This window comes from Haemorhous mexicanus, chromosome 3 (genome assembly GCF_027477595.1).
Source record: "Haemorhous mexicanus isolate bHaeMex1 chromosome 3, bHaeMex1.pri, whole genome shotgun sequence".
Classification (NCBI taxonomy): domain Eukaryota; kingdom Metazoa; phylum Chordata; class Aves; order Passeriformes; family Fringillidae; genus Haemorhous; species Haemorhous mexicanus.
In genome coordinates this window covers 93888062-93909063 of record NC_082343.1, presented here as the reverse complement: position 1 = coordinate 93909063, position 21002 = coordinate 93888062, and the positions used below count along the sequence as shown (strand labels likewise).

Here is a 21002-nt window from a genome sequence, read left to right as displayed (position 1 = left end):
TTGGTAGGCATAACTGATAAACAAAAAACAATAATGACGGCATATTAATAGTGATAAAATTATCTAGACTACTCTGTGTACATAACTAACAATATTTTAGATTTATCCATCTGAAATCAAGATGTAATTATGCATTATTCCATTTTACTTTTAGACACATCTACAAAGTAGAAATTTTAGTTTAGTGGAAAACAAGCATACAGCTGTTCCTAAGAAAACTGGAATCTGAGATATCAAAAAAGAATTATTTAATGTCCCTCCTTCGCCTAATGTCAATGAAATGTAATAATCATAACTGTTTCTTAGTGATTTTGTATGGAACTGAAGGCAATTAATATATAAGGTTTGACATTTCCTGGTAAAAGCAACAGCAATTATACCAGTAGACAATGTGATGTCTGAGGAATGCTTTCCTAAAGTTTAGTGAGTGCCTTTTTGCTCTTCTAATGATTTCTTTAATGGCAGGATTTTTTAAAATTGCACATTGAATTAAAATAAGAGTACTATTATTGCATGTTATAAAAGGAAAAACCAAGTCACCTGCACGGCTGTAAGGATATTGGCTAACGCCTGGCCATACGTGTCATGACAGTGAACAGCAAGAGCACTCAAAGGAATTTCTTTCATAACAGCTTCCAGCATCTTTTTCATACTTCCAGGTGTCCCCACACCAATTGTATCTCCCAGAGAGATTTCATAACAGCCCATACTGTACAGCCGCTTAGATACCTGATTGGAAACAGAAAAACACCAAGAGGTCAAGATGAAAGAGTATAAAACAGGGTCAAGAACAAACGTTATAAAGGACATACTTCTGAACAGGTTTTAGGTTTTGACCTACTGAGGTGGATCTATTTACCAGACAACCCATATTCATTCTTGAAAACTGCCATAGAAGAAGAACATCCCACAGATCCTCTTATTTCAAAATTATAGTTCTGCTACGTTCTGTACATGAAATAGCTAACCAAGTTAAATCCATCAAAACCTTGCTTTCTAACTCTGCCACAGAATCCAAAGGAGCAAAATTTTGAAATTATGAATGAAGTTTCTGTCAAGCCCTTCCCTGACATTTTCTTCTCTCTGGGGACTTCCCACTTCCCATGGTTTTCTCCATGTACTTTTCAGCTTACAAGTTGTGCAGGGTAAAGACCTGTCCTTTTGCTTGCATATTACATGAAGCCAACAAAGATAATAAATAATTAACAAAAAGGCTCAATTTTTTTTCTCCTGGCACTTAAAAAATCAATGAAAGTTGAAATTTTAACATGCTGCAGTCAACATTAATTTTGCAAAATCAATTTTTCTTGCTTTTCATGAAATCAAACATTAAAATACTAACAAAGCAAAACTGCAACTTAATTAACATTCTAGTCCTTAAGTTTTAAAAATTTTCTGAATATCAAACAAAACCATATACAAATAGGCCTTACTTGTGTAAGCAGAGCCTTAAATATTTCAGGAATTATGTCTTCAAGGAGTTCTTTGCATGAGTGAAAACTGAGGTCTGGCTCCATAATTTTTGCATGGAGAGAAACACATTCAGAAGCACAAAATCATATTTTCACTGAAAATATTGCTTCAGGAATTGAATGCAGGAGATTTCCATCTTATTTTTGTTGGATTCATTTGGAAACATTCCACCTTATTTTCAGCTGCTCAATATGTTTGTCCCCTTTAGGATTCCCCGCTGTGTATGAAAGATCCCAAAGGACCACTCTGCTGGAATGGAATCCCAGTTTAGAAACTAACTGTTTAGAGATGAAAAAATACAACCCTCTTCCAAAAAGACATCTTAAGTCACACTGCAGTCTGCTGTTAAAACAATTCCAGGACTCCATCAGTGGGATTGCTGTGAGCATGTCTGAGGAAGCGGACAAAGTGCTGCACCAGCAGTCTCGGAAGCGCTGAATTAATATTGCTGTTCACTTAATTTAAAGAACAGCTGAAAAAGAACAGCTGAAAAAAAGAAATAGTCTGAATCATCCTGTTTAAGGCTTGGAAGTGCTATGACTATTGCAAATGTGGTAAAACTGTGCTTTAAAGTCAGATTCCCTGGTTCGTATACACATAAATTCAACATACGTTTTAAGAAAGGGACATTCACCAGAATGCAAAAGGGATTAATCTCACAGAATATTTTTATCTCACCAACACATGGCAGGCATTTTAACTAGACTACTGTTGTAAGAAAGAAAAAGGATCATCTGCAGTTTGGGCTGGATTACATACAGGTAAATCCCAAATCTTAGTATTTCTTTAAGATCAGGGCAAAGAACCGTACTGCATTTTACCCCCTCTTCTTTTTAATCCATGATTCAAAGTTTTTCTAGGTAAGTATTTTAGTTATAACTTGGACTATATAAATTGCTAGAAATCATATTGCATTCACTTTTTCATGCTCAGTCCTTAGGTCTTTCAGTTTCCTAAATGCAGAGCTCTGAAAGATGGGAGAGAGGGTAAAACTTAGCAAGCTGAGCATCATCACTGACTCGTCATGATCTAAACTGAAAAAGAGATCTATATTTAATTTATAGCTTGGGAGCTGAATGGGAGTTTTTGTACTGAATTTTCTATTCTACCATAGTAGAAGGCAGCTTGTTAGTTATAGTTTTGTAAGTTTTCAATGTGGATTTTTGGAAGGAGAGTGTGGGAGAAGAGAACACACTGTTTTTCTATGTAATCAGGATGTGATTGTGAGCTTTCAGCTTTGTTGATTGAACAGGGTTGTGTTCTGCACCACTGAGCAGTTTTGCTATGCATATGAGTCTTGTGTTACTCCCTTTGGAAACATTGCTTGACACCAAGCATTGATCAAAATGGGAATTGGGGAACCAGCACTGCAACCTCTTGGGCATGTGAACAATCCTACTCCTGGAAATAATATTGAAAACTATACTCCTATATTGAACACAAAAAAAAGCCAATAATCCAGTTATAGATTATTTTAAGCAACTAACAATCAAAAAAACCTGCAGTTCTTGCGCTGTAAGGGAAACTTTAATGATCCAATAACATTCAAACAAAAGAGTAGGTACATTTTCTATAATTTAATCAGAATGTGTCCTGGATAATATTTAACTTAATGTATTCACTGCTTTAGGTTAAAAGGAAGCTAAAGAAAGAAATAAGCAGGCAGAAAGACAAAACCAGCCAAATATATGATGGAATTCTATGATAATGCATTATACAACTGGCTTTAAGGATGTTATACAGTGTTTCTGAAAACTTTCAAGCTTTATCTGCCTAAAGTTGAAATACTCAAACCACAAAATGACAAAGGGTTAAGCAGTAACTTCCTTTCAAGAATCAGCAGAGTAATAAGATAAGGCTAGGCAAATTATTTTAGGATTTGAAAACTGGTTTTGTTTGTTTGTTTGTTTTAAATAAAGAACCATACAAATATACCTGATAGATTCCAGAAGTCTGAAGTCTGAATTTGGACACACTCAATAACTATGTGTAAGGCAGTTACATATCTAGTATGCCAGAAATTAATGTAGTCTGCAACAACCTGTAATAATGCATGTAGTCTGAAATAATCCACCTCTTCTAATTGTTTTTTGCTTCAGTTAAAAAATATTTTGCTAAAAAAAAAAAGAAAATGGTCACAAAATCATAGCTTCTGATTGCAATACACAGTCAAGGCACTCAAAATGCTCCATCCCAAAAAGATGATACCCAGAGCAGCAGCTCTCTGAAAGAGTGTAGCAACTCAGCCAGTAATTTTGGTAATGCTGATTCTGTGCATGTATTTATATAAAAGCTATCAGATGCTTTTATATATGCAGCAGTGCTTGCTGAATCAGGGATGGAATTAATAAATTTAATGTGGTAGCTTTTATCATGAACACATACACAGTCCTATACAGGTAAGCAAGATGACACTTATTAGGATGAAGATTGAAAATAAAATAACTGTGTAGTAAAAGTTTGCAGGTCTGGAACATTAAATAGCAATCCCACTGGCAAACTGAGAAGGAGCTCTTCTCAGTAAAAGGAGCTTTTCTCAGTAAAAAACAAGCAACACATAGAAACAAGCTGGTTGGGAAACACAGTAAGCAGTATGTCATCACTGCTGTAACTAAAGCTGTGTCATTTCTAACCTTCACTTCATATTAAAACAAATACATTTAGAAATACTGACAACCTTCTAAATTAGCTTTTTTTTTTTTTTTTTTCCCAAAGAGTCTGAGTGTGTGTGGATGCTGTGGGAGAAGTATTATCACAAATTCCATCTGGAGTGTATACTAGAAGAAGATGCAGGAGAATAGGACCTGACAACCACCCACACAGAACATAGTATATCAGACAAATGTTGTTAGTTGCTAGTGCTACAAATTAGAATGGTTTGGATACTCTGCTAGATCAACAAAATAGGTGATTATGTGTAACAGAAAAGACAAGTCTGTCTCTAGGTGGAAGGCCAGCATGTTCTGTCTTAAGCGTCTTGGAATTTTTACTCCACTTTTTTTTTTTTCCAGTCCATTTAAGCTTTGATGCCTTCTTTGCCCTCCTGCAAAAATTTTACACTTCTGTTTCACTCATCTCTCTTCTGCAAAAAGGGCTGGACTAAGACATCTTCTTCCTTATCCTATATTCTAAATGAGAAAAAGGGGCAGGGAGGGAAGGTGCAACTTATTCTATCATGGCACTAGAGCAATTTAAGAAATCAGATTGGGGGTGAGTTTTGATTCATGTCAATCATATGACCCTCACCAGAAGCAGAAAGACAACACAGTGTGCTTATTCCAGCATAAAATGAATTTTAAAAGCAAAAAGCTGTGCAGGAAACCCTCTTGTACAACATAATCCACTCACATATGTGCTTGAGTCTATTTTCTTATGCAATTTCTTACTTTCTTGCTAGATGAAATACTGCATAATATTTTTTCTCATGACTGATAACAATTAAATTATGCTATTTTTCTCACATATGACTGTATATGGTTAAGTGAGGTTGTGCACCAAGTTTTAGTATTAGCTAGGTTTTTTCCATGTTTTCCTTAAATGTTATCCATTAAAGATTAAATTTTATCCATTTATGATTAAGTAAGATAATTACTTATAGGCATTTTTAAATGTATTTTTGTTTCATTAAAAAAGACAAGCCAGAAATTCACTCTTACTTCTACCACTTTATCTGGTACAACGTTTCCTTCATATGGGCATCCCAAGGCACAGGACACATACCTGTAACAAAAAGAACACACAATACTCTGGTTTATATATATATGTATATGGATTCATCCACGTTACATTAAAAATTGATTAAATATAATTTTGAACACTTAAACCAATCAACATAGAATAAAGATTTGAATGAAAAATCAGATGACAACAAAAGGTTTATTAAATTTCCTTTCAGATCACAGAACAGCAATGCAAATCCTTATTTATGCTCAATATATGTTACGAGTTGTAAAGGACTGGAAACATGGCCAAGTCAATAATGTTGTAGGAGACTTGGTTTTTCTTGGTATTTCCATCTGAAGTTGCAAGAGTCAGCTCAAACTTGGCCTTGCCTTGCCCTCACAAGGTATTCAGAGAAAGATATCACTTTCTTCCTTGCAGTACTATCCATGTCACAGTGAGTAACCATGGACACAGACTCCTTCTGACAGCCCCACCATCTCATCAGAACTGTAATGAGGACATAAGTCATCAGAACTGTGGTGAATGAGGAACCTCTCATGCTCTCTCTCTACTGGCATTTCTGTCCCAGTGCCCCAGAAGAAATACAGCTCCATTGCTATAGAGCAATGTAATTTAGGCGTGCCTTGGGACAAGAAGAAACTGAGAAGCCAAACTGTGTCCCTCAGCAGCTCTTGGCTCCATAAAGAACAAAAACTGAAAGCCACAACCAAACTTCCATTGTTCAGCCCTAAAGCTCTATTAGCATAGAATTCAGCTTAAATTTCCTCTTTTTAATGACAATTAAGACCCATGAAATTCTAATTAAATTTCTAATTGTTTATCTTAAATTGATCATGAATATGATTAAACTAACCAGAAACATCCAGTCAAAATCAAAAGTGTGACTTTAAAAGGATTTACAACAGATTCAGAGGCCTGCAGAGCCTCAGTCCCAGTGGGAGTGCTCAACTGCTTAATAGGAGAACAAGAGCCTTCATCGATCTCCCATCGTTCCCTTTCGCTCAACACTGAAGGATATAATGTAAAATTATACACTGTATAATGCAAAAGGGATTGAACAGATGCCAGTTTGTATGTAGTCAAGGTCTGTGGGGTAAAGGATGTATTGTTTCTTTGCAGTTGAAGGAGAAACTGATTGATAGAATGTGAAATTAGCATCAGTAACAGGCATAAAGAAATTGTGAAAAGAATTCCATATTTAAATGCATAGAGCATATTCCATCCTGTATATGAAGGCATGTTACTAGAAGTAACAGTAAGAATGAAGCCAACCTTAAATCTAGAAAGAGCTTGATTACTCTGACAAAGAAATGGAAATGAATTTTGTTTCCACAAAAGTGGTTGGGTCCATTATATCCTGCTCATAATTTTAATCCAGATGCCTACTAGGCATGATTTCAATTATCTGTATGTCATTATGAAAACCAGGTTTTTGAAACTTGGCCACAGAATTCATTAACTATCAGCCCCAATTTAGATGTCACTGTTTAAATTCCAAAATTCTGAATTTTCATATCTAAATTAAAGATAATGTAGCTACTGTTAACACTTAAACACTGTCCTGATTTTCAATGACATATAACTGAAAAGTAATTCAGGATAATTCCCTTAATTTTTTTATGCATACAGTTTTTCAAACGAAACTAAGCGTGAAGAATTTCAGACCCAGAGGATTGCTTTTTACATAATACTACAGTGCCTAGAGCTAGTGACTGCATACACCTACTGAAATTATCTTCTATATCAGCCACAGCATTTTTTATGAAGTGATTAAGAACAGTACTGAATTCTAAGTAAATGCAGAACATATAGTATGCATGTGCACATGTTCCCTTTACTTACATATCTTTACAGGTTCCTAATGGCTGCATATGTCAGATCAAGAAGACATGCATTTGGTAGTGATAATGTGGCATGAACGACATCTGGGATGGAGTGGGGAAAACAAAAGTAAAAGCAGGCCAAAAGGTATCTAGGGAACAACAGAATACTCCCTGTGGTTCACACCAGAGAGCAGAAACTTGCCTGAGCTCACATAATTCAGCTGGGCCTGCTGGGGTATGAAAGTATGTGGTGACCTGAGGAATCTGCCTGCTACAATACACAAATCTGTTTGAGATTATGAACTCTCTGCATACTTACACCATTGTGACTAGACTGACATTTTAAACAAGGAAAATATGGTAGATATAATATATCTGGGCATCTGATATTCAATATTAAACTGGAGAAAATAGGGATTACTGCAAGAATTTGACAGGAAAAGAACTTCCTACCAGAGAGACAACAAAGTCCTGTGAAGAATGAAAAAAATAAATTTTCAGTAGAGTTCATCAAGAATGAGCTTGGCAGAATTTTATCTAATATTTTCACTTAATGAGTTGGAATAAAAAGTAGAGATGTGGTGATAACACTAAATTTGAAAGCAAAATACTTAAAATGCAGCTGTAAAAGAGCAAAGTGCACTCCAGACATACAACAGGATAAGCATTTTTAATAGAGGACATAAAATAGCAGACAGAATCACAAAATAAGCTGAGCTGGAAGAGACTCACAAGGATCATTGAGTCCAGCTCCTGGACCCTGCACAGCACCATCCCCAAGAGTCACACCATGTGCCCAAGAGCATTGTCTAAATGCTTCTCAAACTCTGTCAGGCTGGTGCTGTAACCACTGTCCTGGGGAGCTGTTCCAGTGCCCAACCACCCTCTGGGTAACCTAAACCTCCCCTGGCAAAACTTCAGGCCATTCCCTCAGGTCCAGCCACGGATCACCACAGACAATAGATCAGTGTCTGTGCCTCCTCTTGCCCTCACAAGCAGCTGTAACTGCAATGAGGTCTCCCCTCCTCCAGGCTGAACAGAACAAATGACCTCAGATGCTCCTCATACAGCTTCTCCTCAAGGCCCTTTGCCATCTTTGTTTCCCTTCTTTGAATGCTCCCAAGTATCTGTCTTGTATTGTGGCACCCAAAGCCACACACAGTATTCCAACTGAGGCCACCCCAGGGCAGAGCAGAGAGGGACAATCCCCTCCCTTGCCCGGCTGGCGATGCCGGGCCTGATGCCCTCAGGGCAGGGTTGCCTCCCCTGGTTGTCAGGGCCCTGCTGACAAATATTCAACTTTCCACTGAACAGGACCCCCAGGTCCCTTTCTGTGGCACTGCCTTCCAGCATCTCATTCCCCAGTCTGTCTGTACATCCAGGCTTGCCCCATCCCAGGTCCAAAATGTGGCACATTCCCTTCATATGGTTGGTGATTGCCCAGCCCTCTAATTTGTCATTGTCTCTCTGCAAGGCCTCCCTGCTTTCGAGGGAGTTTCCTCACAGTTTTGTACCACTTGCAAGCTTGCTTTATATCCCTTCCAGTCCTGTGTCCAAGTCATTTATGAAAATGTTGAAGGACACAGGGCTTAAAATGAAGCCCTGTGAAATAATTTTTGAGAAGGTCATGCTGTATTCTTATAGGAAATGAAATACAATTTGAGTCAGTTGCAGAATACTCCATGCAAGCAGGAACACAGGCAGGCAAGCACTGAGTACTGCTAGTGGGGTACAGAGTGCCTAGCATGTGAAAACACACATGGATGTCTGTGTGAAAGAGCAAAAATAATCATGTGTCTGGTCTGAGCATTTGCCAGGGAATCTAGAATTAAGGCAGTGCTGTGTGGGATGTTTTGTAATTGCATTTTTGTGTTTCCAAACCACTAAGTGGATGTGTGAAGAAATATGCTTCAGTACAAAGGTAGATCTGTTATCTACACATAAATTTGGCTGTTACATTTTTCTTTTACTTTTGGGTATGAAAGAATCCAAAGGGCATTAAAATCACAAGAGAATACAACCAAATCAGAGCCCCAGCATCTCCACCCACATAACTCCAATATGGGAAACAACTTTGAAGGACATTATGCAGAACTGCTTGGAAAGGAGAAAATTACCAAACCAGAGCCGCAGAGAGCAGCAGAAGACACAAGTTAAAGGAATAGACTGGTCAACTGCAGCAAACATTACTGACAAATCAAGAAGAATGAGGAGAGACTACTGTTTCCGAGATCTTGTCATCAGGGAGTTTGGTGAGAGTTGTTGCAGTTGGAAGCAAGGAACAGAAGCCAAAGTGTAGGAGTTATAGGAGGGAATCACAGAAGAGGGTCTCTAGACAGTAATTATAAACAGCGCCTTCCATGAGCTTAGGAATGAAGAAGAGATGGGTGATGAGATATGATATGAAGAACCAAGTAGGGTCAAAGGTGCAATTTTTAAGAGGCAAATGCTTGCTTATATTGCAAGTGGAAAAGAGCCAGAGGACAGTGAGAGGTTAAGAAAGAGAATAAGGGAGAGAAGAAATAAGAGGAAGAACAGAACATGGGGTCACTGGGGCAAGTGGAGGGGGTATGGATGGAAAGTAGACAAGAAACTTCTGCTGCTCTGACAGTGGAGGAGAAAGGACAGAAGGAAGAGGATATGGTATCTATTTTTCTTAGGAGAAAAAGCAAGACCCTATGTGAAGAAAAGCAGCAGAGGAAAGAGAAGAGTTTGAACAATAAATTACAGAGGCAACTGGGATTTAATTTGTGACTTCAATTAAGTTGGAGAATACAGCTGTTTTCTAAAAAGATAGCAGGACTGAAACTAAAAAATATACATAATGAAAGAGACTGTTCAGGTCTCAGAATATTCACCAGAGACACTCCACAGTATGAGAGCAGAAGCAAGTATCTGAGAGTTCACAAAGTGGAATCTGCAATGGAAGTGTTTAATTCTAAATATGTGTGTAAATCTTTGCTGAATCAAGGCCAGACGTAGCTTAACTAAGTCTTCAGCACACAAAAAAAGAAAACAGCTCATGAAGCCAGAGATGGAAAGAAGGACTTGCAAGTGAACACATTGATGTATGATGCTTTAGCAACACACAAGTATATGCTGTTTTGCTCACTCAGGTTTTGAGAAATCAGAATCCTTCACTTTAAGAAAAAGTGATAAAAAGAAGTTTTCTACTTGTTTCACCTGGCAGAGTTTACCCAGTCTCTCGTCTGCCTGCAGATTTCACTGCAGATCAGTATCATTCAGTCTACTGCTAAATTGTTTCCTGTGCATATAAAACAAAAACAAAACCCAAAAAACCACACAACAACTTGACTGTGTAATGTATTGCACAAAAATGCTGAACAGCCTCTAGGGATGGGGAGGGAGAAGGAAGAGGAAGAGAGTTTTTTCAATTTCTTCCAGTATGCCAAAACCAAATTTCAATGTTCCACAAATGGTATAGAGAGTACAAGGTCCCCATGATCAAGGTCACTAGGAATGGTGATAATCACGACAGCCCAGAGCCCGTGAAGTGAAGGATATAAAACCACAAACAGGGTAAATGAGCAAATATTTCTTAACCAAAGTGTGTTAAAAGGAAAATGAATCCAAGCAGAAACTGAACTCCATGTTGTAATCAGCCCTCTGTCAACTTGTTTTAGCAGGAGTCCCAGAGCCAGATCCACAGCTGCTACCACAGCTGGAAGCATGAAGCCTCCTGAGAAGCCAGTTGCAGACTCAGATGCTGCTGTTTCCTGTTTATTATTATAGTGTAAGTTTGCATATAATTTACCATGTTCACTGCAGATGTATTTATTTTTATTGGATGTTTGTGCTAAAGTGTACATGCCTATCATTTGGTGAATTCATAATATTAAGGTTGATCTATTCTCTCTCTTTCCAAAGAAAACCATTTATTAAAAACAGGGAGTCTTTACTGTAGGGAGAGAAAAAACACAAAGAAGTAAAGAGAGAGAGAAAGGAGATTCCTCCAGAAAGAGATTCTCCAAGCCAAGTCCAAAATGTATAAAAAAGGCCAGGATCTTTTTTTCAAATTTGATTTTAAAAACAACTAAAAAAAAACCCCAAACACCCTCCTTCTTTTCCCCCCCACCAAAAACAAGAAAAAAAAAATCTCTCCATGTATTTAGTGGCTGGTTACAAGTAATATGTATCCTTTTCACAGTGAATACTACAGAAAAAATATTTGTTAATATTTTTAAATGCCAAAAAAACACTATTAAATTGCGAACTACGATAAAATACTGAACTACGTTCTACAAAATAGTTACTTCTCTAAAAAGTAACCAAACTGTTACAATAATGAAGGGCCACTAAGCCACTTAACTTTCAATAACTCTCTTTAGCTACCTATGGAGCTATCAGTGATATACCACCAAGCGCACCACATTGTTACCTTATCATTTCATACTAACATTTCACATCTGATTTATGCTACCCTTTAGGAAGACATGGGGATCATTTTTACTTCCCACAGAGATCCCTCTTTTTTCTTTTTTTTTTTTTTTCTTTTTTTTTTTTTTTTTTTTTTTGAAGCAACTCTTCTGGCCCGCTATTAATATTTTTTCTCTATAGGTACAAAACAATGGCTAAAAGTTGGTAGAAATTTATTCCTCCGGAAAACCTTCACATAGTGCGATCATCCAGTATGACAGAGTCAGTACAATGGCTCCAAGATCCTTTTCTTAATCTGTTTCCAGTACAGAGAAATGCATTAAATCCCTTATCCCAGCAATCTCTGGCTCCTTAAACCTCTCCAGGGCACTGATTCCAGCTGGCTTAATACTGCATAACCCTGTGGATGTTTTTACCATTCACATACAAAATTGTGTTCCTTCCAAGTCTATTAAATGCTCATCCAGATTTTGTTGTTTCCATAACCCCAACTACAGGCTCACTTATAGTGCCATGAAGGTGTTACACTGGTTTAAATATCTAGAAAAGTGAAAATAGTATAAATAACAATATTCTCAAAATAATTGTGAGTATGCTAAACTACACAGCGTAGTCTTTAAAATGGGCAATTTAAAGCAATGTCAAAAAACACGTTTTGAAGCCCTAAGTATTCCAGAATACCAGAAAACATGAGTTCTGAGTTTCTGTCTGTATTTGTAAGACATACACAGCTTCAAACTGTGTGATTTGTGCAAAACTGAATTGTTGAGTTTATCTTATGGTATTTCTAATTACATCTAAAACATTTGCTAGTGTAAGGCCATCCAAATATCTCAAGTTACTTAGGATGGAGTGTAATACAAGAAGAAAAAAATAACATTGTTGAACTGAATTATAATGATGAGATTATCTTGATAAACAGGAGTTTTAGATAATCAGGATGTGTCTTTATAAACAAAACAGCCTTCGCTATTAGTTTCTAAAACCAATTGTTGCAAGTACATTAAAACAAAAAGAATTTATTCTTCCACACCTTTCTTTTCTAAAAGAAATCCCGATATCATTCGCCCAAGACAAAGATAACTAAAATAAATTCTTTAAGTGTTGATTATATATTTTTAATATATATTAGCACCAAAATGAACCAATAATTATTTCCTATAATCAACAAAAAATTAAGTATGTTGCAACCTGTAAGCTTTATTATAGCATAATATAAAAGGTGGTAATAATAATATTAAAAAAATAATACACAACATAGTTGTGTGTTTGTTTGTTATCTATTTGTCAAGGAAAAAATATTGCTATATTTCAAGTATATCAACCAATATTTGAATTCTGTGCAAACACAGATGTAAACCAAATAGTGATACATTTCAAAATGCTTTTATGTACCGTGAACTACACTGTACAACTTATTCTTAAAAGGCATAGGACATAAACAAAGGAATTACATAGAGCAGTTCAGAATTAATGTGTGATTGCATGTGCTTTAATTTATGAAGCAGCAGCTTTGTAAGGAAATGCCTCGAGAGGTATTCTACAGCAATCATTTGCATCTGTATTTTTAACACTCAATCTCTAAATATTTGCATATACGTTCACATTTGAACAAACAGCCTTAAAAGGGCTGGTCACATGAACATTTTTCAGGTCTTGGACATAAATACTGCTTTTAATTGTTGACCATGGAGAAATGTTTTTTTAGTAAAGGAAAAAAATACAACCTTTCAGGCTTATATCCCTGTTTCATGTTTTGTTATGAATAAGGAAGTCCTATATAGTATTGAATCACTCTATAGTATAGAGTGATTTCAGTCTGATTTTATGTCATGGTTAGGACCCACAGCACCATTTTTGGAAAAGAGAGAAAAATACCAGTCCTTACTTCCTTTACTGTTCTATCGTACTAATTGCAATTCATTCCTGTGTCTTTTTAAATTTTAGAATATATAAACTTAGAAGAATCTACCTTAATGGAATACACCAACTTGGAAAAAACCAGCTTATTCAGAATTTACTTAACATTTTCTTTATATGTACATTCATGATACACAAGTTAAAGGACAATCCAAGTGATTACTTTCAATTAGCATTTCCCACAATTTTTTATCAATCCTGGCTGTTAAGACTTAATTTTTAACCACTGAAGTTGTGATATTTTTAATAGTACCTGAATCATGCATTGCAAGGTGCAAACTTAAAACCAGCACTATTTTGTGTCATTTTACATGTAAAATACACATAGTAGTAATTAGTTGACCATACAGTTCATAACTGATTTGGCTGAGCGTCTTCACAGAGCGTGTCCCAGATGTTATTGTAAAGTTTTTATGCATGTATTAAAAAACTAACTTAAAACCCCAAACAAAAACCAACAGAACCCTGCCCTTTTATGATGCTAATAAATGGTCCAACTTCTAAGACCATATGCAACATTTCAATTCTTCATAAACATTTGAACTGATTTAGTAAACATTTAGAAAACTGTGGACTGTGCTACAGATTTTAAATGTGACAGCTGACAACATAAATTTTCTGGATGATGATGGAGTCAATGTTAGTGCAGCTGTAGTAACAGTAAGACATGCAAAAGCTAAAAGTTTAGTTTCAACTGTTTGAGTGCATTTTTCATAAGATCCAAGTATTGCCAATGATTTATGCCCACTACATAAATTGTAAATTGCCAGTAAAAATAGGAAATACAATTTGAACCCCTTAAAATTATTTTTGGAAGTATTTTTCAACTGCTCAAATAAGGAGTTAGGGCAAGGCACTAAATTATCCATTTCCTGCAAATAAATAACACTTTAAACAATAATAGCGCTTTAGAGAGGAAACAATCTCTGTATTGAAATGAACACAAATATAGTTTATGCATATTGTTATTTTTATTACTTTACTAATTGTAGCAAAATATTTAGCCTACAAAATTTATATTAGAATTTAAAATGTGTAGTCCTGGGAGCTTGCTTGAGGAAGGGCTGCAGGTTTTGGTGATGGTTCTTTAAATCAGCCAATGTCTAAAAGGGTGATTAAAAATTAAGTCCACAGAGCAAAAATCTTTCTCTGTATAGTCAATAGCTTCATTTTGTGACACTTTGTAGAACAAAGCCTATTACTACATTTCTTCTATTTCTTGTAATTTACACAAATTACAAGGTCCTAATCCTTCACCTATGCAGAAATAGAATGGGATTCATTTGTTCTTATTCCTGATATCAGAGATAGTCATCCACAGCCTAGCCTTAGACAGGCCACCTATAGAATGACCAACACCAGATGGACCTAAACTCCTTTGCAGCAGAAAGGATGGATCATCCAGAGAGTGTTTCATCTTATCCTATGGCAGGTACTTTTAAAAAGCACATACAGTAAACCACAGCAAGAAAGTTGCCTAATTCCCTCTAGTAGCTACTAGAAAACTTAGGATGACAAGATGAGGCTTGTTATGTGGTCATGCTCAGATGTGCCTCATGTTACAACAATGCTGAAAAAGGATATATAATTATTGTCAGTAAATAATATCTACACAACAAGAAACCTCACATTAATCTTCTTCAACGGAATAACCACCAGTCAAACCATGAGCACCTATTCAAAATACTGACTATCAAAAAAAACTTGCTACAAACCCTTGACTGTCTCAGCATTTAAAAGAAAAATAATGGAATCAGGATACCAAAATGCTGTTTATTGTATCTGTCACTAAAAGCAGCTTCCTTAGCAACAGCTAAAGATGGGATCAAAAATCACAGACTTTAACTGCTAATTATTTTATTGTTTTATTTCCAAGAAAAAGTCACCTAGATGGCACTGAATATTTCTGTGAAACCTCAGTTTAACTTTTACTTTCTGAATATCTTTTAATTTTTTCATTGAGGAAGAGAAACCCAGAGTTTTATCTCATTAAATACAATTAAAACCTCCAGAAGTCTTCCAAATGTACTGCAATATTTGGGAAGTAATGAACTACTTTCTCTCAAGAACTAATGAATCCCCTATAGCAGTGCAGGCTTTTCTACCAGAGAAAATCATAGTTTAATTATCTAGAATTAAGTCTGAAATGTCAGACTGCTTCCATAACCTCCCTCTTCACAAGCATCTGAAATGTTGTAAACAGATTTACTTACTTCCTGGATTTGGTGCTCAAAACTGATGCTTCATCTTTAAGGGCATTCTTTCATTTTTTAACTAATTGAAAGTTTTAAGTCCACCTTTTACACCTTTTTTCAGCTGCTGGGAGATCTACTATTAAAAAAAGAATTCTTTGTGAATCCTCTATTTCCATATTCAGGCTTCTGCTATTTTACTCTGGTCTTCAGAATCCTACTCAAGAAAATATACTGGAGCTTAAAGAAAGTAATGAAGTAAATGGACACTAAACAATCCCCTTTGATTATTATGTCTAAGCAATCATTCTGTCTCAATGCTTTCCATAGACTCTTGTTACTGCAACCCATGAGGACTGCATCTGAGCAAGTATGAACAGGGAGGGACACAAGTGAATGCACCACAATACTTTTATTCTGTTTAAAGCACATTTGTCTAGAGTCTGAACCATAATACTATTTTATTTCTCATAAATTACTACTTTGACTCTTCAAAATCTTACTGGGATGGATTTTTTAAAAGTGCACTTAAAATCCAAATGTATGGGGTTAACCAGTTCTTTTTTATCTTCTAACATATAGTGTTCAAAACCTTCTTTCCAATATTTCCATATACTGAAATCCATGTTTAGTGGATACTGAGAATTATTGCCTCAGAAAAGGCTTTTTGTTATGAAATAAGGCTCCATATTCTGCAATTTAGATTTTCAGCAGGTTTTTTAGCAGACTGGCTACTTTATAATTGAGTTATCTTGGATGACCTGGAAAAATACCAGCAATTCTCTCTTAAACTTTTTGATTTGTCAAAGTGTAACATTAGTCCATCATCTTATCTCTTATGCCTCAACTTCAATTTTTTACTGGATAAATTATTTCTCAAACTAATATAATGTGATGAAGATACACACAACATTCACTTAAATGCAGCTTCTCTTCAATGTTCATATCTTCTTTATTTGGATCCTTTACATCATTACAGTTCCACTGATGCCAAATGATTTTTTGCCTTTTCTTTTATGTACCTTTCATACAACTTTTATATATCCTCAGTGTTCTTAGCATGCATACTTGTAATTCCTTAGGTCTAATAAAATAGCATAGCCCTAGTATTTTTGTTAGGCCAGGAGACCAAACATCCTAAAGTCCTCATAGTAGGAGGCTGGAAAACCCCACACTATCTTGGGAAACCAAGATCCCAAACCTAGTATCTCTCTAGAACACATCCTGTAAACTAGGGGTATCCTTGTTAGATATGCTAATTTGTAAAGTCTCACATGTGTGTGTGCATTGTGGCACATTCCACCTTGGTGAAGTGGTGCACCAATAAGGAAGGATCCTTGTTAAAATACCAAGGTAAAACCCCTTATCCTTAACTGTGTCTGGCTCTCAATTTTCTAAGACCAGGAAAAGGCATCACCACAAACTGAATTATTCTATTAATAGCTATTTATTTCTGAATGATTCACTTATCCTGTAAGCCTAAGGAAGAAAGCTGGAGTGCACTTACATGATTTTCATTCACAACTTTGAATCTGCTCACTTTGTAGCATATCTGATATTAAGCATTTCTCTGTTGAAGTGTTCTGTAACATACTGCACCTGGCATGACAGACTCAAGAAAATTTTCCTGCATGTACTGTATGAAGTTTATCTTATGTTTGCGTATTGCACTGAAATTAGAGATATCTCTACTGAATACACAAAGTAAGCACTTTCAAAATATAATCTGATTGTATTTTCCCTGAGTTCAATTATATCCTTTTTCTTCATCTCTGTACTGTTCTGTTTGCTTCCCCACCTGGTTCTTGGTATTCCTCCCTTTTATCTCTTTTCCTTGTTTTCATTCTTTAAATTATTACTCTTTTTTTTGCTGTGTTGTTCTTCTGTTTTACAATTTTCTGCCTCCTACTTCTTTCACTCTCTTCTTCTTTTTTTTTTTTCTTTTATTTTCTTTCTTTTTCTGTGTGAAGAAAAATAAAAGCCACATGGTTTGTCAGACAGTAGATAACAAATGTTTGGGAATGTTACAGAATCCTGTCATGGGAATAGTAACTTCCATCACATCAAGGTATTGGTGCCATAATAATTGCTTCTGGTATGTTACAAATTCAATAGACAAAATTGGGGGGGGGGCAAGAAGCACCACACTGCCACTTTTTCAAACATATGAAAATGAGTGCATAGAAGACAAGTTAATATTTTAAGCAGAAAATCAATTTACAGGATACCACAGGGGCTTCTTCATCATTATGGACAAGTTGCAAAGTCCCTTCTTTGACATCCTCCATAATTATCCAAAAACTTCTACAAAACATAGGTTTTGAGTATGGTCGGTTGCCTATATTGCACCATTTAGTTGAATTTTATTAGTTAAACACAGGAATATAAAACAGAAAATATTTCCTGACATTCCTAGACATCTGAAAAAAACAGAAAATAGAAGTTTAGTGTAAAAGTGTTCACAAGTGGATAAGATTTGTTGCTATACACTTGCTGTTTTGTCTGAATTCCCTTAACCATGCTTGTCTGGGACCTAAAGTTCAGGCATCCCTGAGCTTAATCCTCCTGGAGAACTCAAATTGCTAGCTATGTTCTCAGCTCAGAATTTAGTTTTAGAAAAAAAGTGATGAACAGTGGTGGCAGACAGCTTTTAAATAACAGACCTCTCATACGAGAAGTGGCTCGTATATGACTCTCCTGGCAGATCAGCAACTGGAAAAAGTATTTCAACTCTGGTATAAGTTACTATTTCTTAATACAGTGAACATCCCTACTTCTCTATTTGGTGATTTTCCTCCTGAAATATACCCAGGCTAAGGAAAAGGAATCTGAGCATTTATGAGCTATCCTTGGTTGGCAAGTGGGTGTGTGTGTGTGTGTGTGTCTGTGTCTCTGTGTGTGTGTGTGAAAATCATAGAAACACAATATGGTTTGGGCTGAAAGGGACCTTTAAGATCACCTAGCCCCAACACCTCTGAAATGGGCAGGGAGACCTCCTTCCAATAGATCAGGTTGCTCAGAGCTCCATCCAACCAGGCCTTGAACAACACCTCCAGGGATGCAGCATCCACATCTTCTCTGGGCAACCTGTGCCAGTGCCTTAAGATACTCACAGTAAAGAATGTCTTCCTAGTATCTAATTGAAACCTACTCTTTCATCCTGAAGCTTTTCCTCCTTGTCCTGTCATTACAGTTCCTGATGAAGAGTTCCTCTCTGGCTTCCCTGCAGCCCCCTTCAGATACTGGGAGGTTGCTATGAGGTCTGCACAAAACCTTCTCTTCTCCAGGGTGAACAGAGTCAACTTTCTCAGCCTGAACTTGTTAGTGGCATGCTCCAGTTCCTCTGCTGGACTTGCTCCAACAGTTCCATGTCCTTCATATGCTGGGGAACCACAACTCTATGCAGCATACTACGTGGCATGTCATCAGAGCAGAGTAGAGGGGCCAGAATCCCCTTCCTTGCCCTGCTGGCCATCCTGCTTTTAATGCAGCCAGGACACAACTGGCTTTCAGGGCTGTGAGCACACACTGCTGGCTCAGGTTGAGTTTTTTGCCAACCAACACCCACAAATCCTTGGGCTGGACAAAATGATCCCCAGAGTTCTCTCTCAACGTAAACCATACTGCTGTTCTGTGATCCTCTGGGGCACAGTTATAACTAGAAGTCAGATTTCCCTTTCTCCAGGCAAATGCTCAAACAACCACACACTGTTGTGAAAAACGTGTGCAGTAGCATTACCTCATCACTATTTCTGGAGCAAAGAGAGAAACCAGTATTTATTCCCAGACTGGTTTTCAGGCACTTAGCCTCTGAGGTATCCACCTCTACCTATTTTCAAGTCTAGGTATTTTCTGAGCATGATGTAGTTTACACTGCTAGTAATCCTCAAGGAATCTCACTGCTGGGATTCTGCTTGAATCCATGTGAGCCCTTCTGCATTCACAAGGACCTTCACAAATAATCTTAGATAAGTAGTTCTTACCTGTGATGCAAAAGAAAATGGAAATGAAAATCTATACTGTTCAAGACTGAGTACCATTCAGGATAATTTTAAATTAAAAAATAAATGCTGGATAATTCTAGAGTTTTATGCAATGGAGACTCAAAAATTTCAATGTCTGGGTTTTCAGGATAACTTATGTACAGAATAAGTTTTTTCTTAAGAGTAAATTTGTTTTCTCAATTTTATACCTTAATGCTGCAATGTGTGTACTAATAGATTATGAATTCTACAATAAAATAAAAATTCATAGGGCATTTTTTAAGGTGCTAGTGTTACAAATTCTCAACAGCACAAAAGAAATTTTGTTCTGTCATCTGTGGCAGTAAAAACTAATTTTTATAATAAAATCTCATAAATACTTCTTTCTTTTTTAAATTTCCACAGCAAAAGAATTACCATCAGTAGTTAAATATGCAAAAATAACTAAATATATTCAATCCTAAAAATAAAACTCACAGTAAAGATTATTATTACAATTCACCTTCAACGTAAAAATTTGGTAATAAACTTTTTTACTGATAGCAAATAACCCCTGTAACAATGACTCCAGTATCTCTGTATTACTTTAGAATCAGTATATTTACCCACGCACTGGAATATTCATATTCCTTGCAGATTTAGTGACTTCTTCAAACCTTTCTATGCTTTCTTCAATTGAACAATTAATATTCATTTTGCTGAAAGATTCAGATGCTGCGCCAAATACCGAGACTTCTGTAGCTCCTGCTGCAATCTAAAAAAACATTTCGAGAAAACAGAATCATGATACTATATTAAAGTATTAGGTTGAGCATTTAATTCTGTACAACATTCTAAAATTTTAAAGTATATTAAGTATGTCATACATATCTAAAATCTAATTTTAATTCCAATTTTTTTTAAGCTATAGCATACAAACAGATTGAATCAAATTTTGAGATCATTCACTGTGGCATATTTTCTACCTCTTCTTAGCAATTAGTTAAACATGTTTTTAAAGTGATGAATGATAAAGGGAATAAGATGTAGGAATCATCTACAAGTATTTTTTCATTGTTTTCCCTTCATTATATCACTAACTACAGTAGAGAGATAAAACACCATTAATTAAACTCATACAAGCTACCATTGAGACAAAGTTGCAGCACTATATTCTGACTGTTGACAGTTAAGTCAATTATGCACAGGATTGTGTTTTAACAGATATTTCAGTATAGGAACTGAATGATAAGCTAGACCACAAATGTCCACCAAGCAGTATGCTTTCCTACATCAGGACAAAAGCAGAAACACTAAAAATTTTCAAAAAACAAAAGAATTGTAAAGATTAGACTAACAATGGGTATATTTTAAGAAGACTGAACTGCTCCATTTTCGCTCTTTTACACACTTCAAGTCTATCATTTTGGAAAAACTGAAATAATTAAACTTTCAAACCCAACCAAAATGAAATCCAGAATTGCTATAAAGCTTTTTCATTTAAATGAATGTTTCCTCATCCTTCTTCAGTGTTTTCCACCAAGACACTT

At 36.1% G+C, this 21002-nt stretch overlaps 1 protein-coding gene across 4 annotated transcripts in view; it reads right to left on the bottom strand.

Annotated features, from left to right (window-relative positions):
- The window catches only part of HMGCLL1 (3-hydroxy-3-methylglutaryl-CoA lyase like 1), a 75377-nt gene that overhangs the window by 29158 nt on the left and 25217 nt on the right, over positions 1 to 21002 (bottom strand). For all 4 annotated transcript variants that reach the window (XM_059842711.1, XM_059842712.1, XM_059842713.1 and 1 more), the window contains exons 5-7: positions 20079 to 20227; positions 5130 to 5193; positions 541 to 729 (exon numbers count right to left, since the gene is read on the bottom strand). In XM_059842711.1, the coding sequence (XP_059698694.1) occupies positions 541 to 729; positions 5130 to 5193; positions 20079 to 20227 (402 nt within the window). The remainder of the gene's footprint in view (positions 1 to 540; positions 730 to 5129; positions 5194 to 20078; positions 20228 to 21002) is intronic.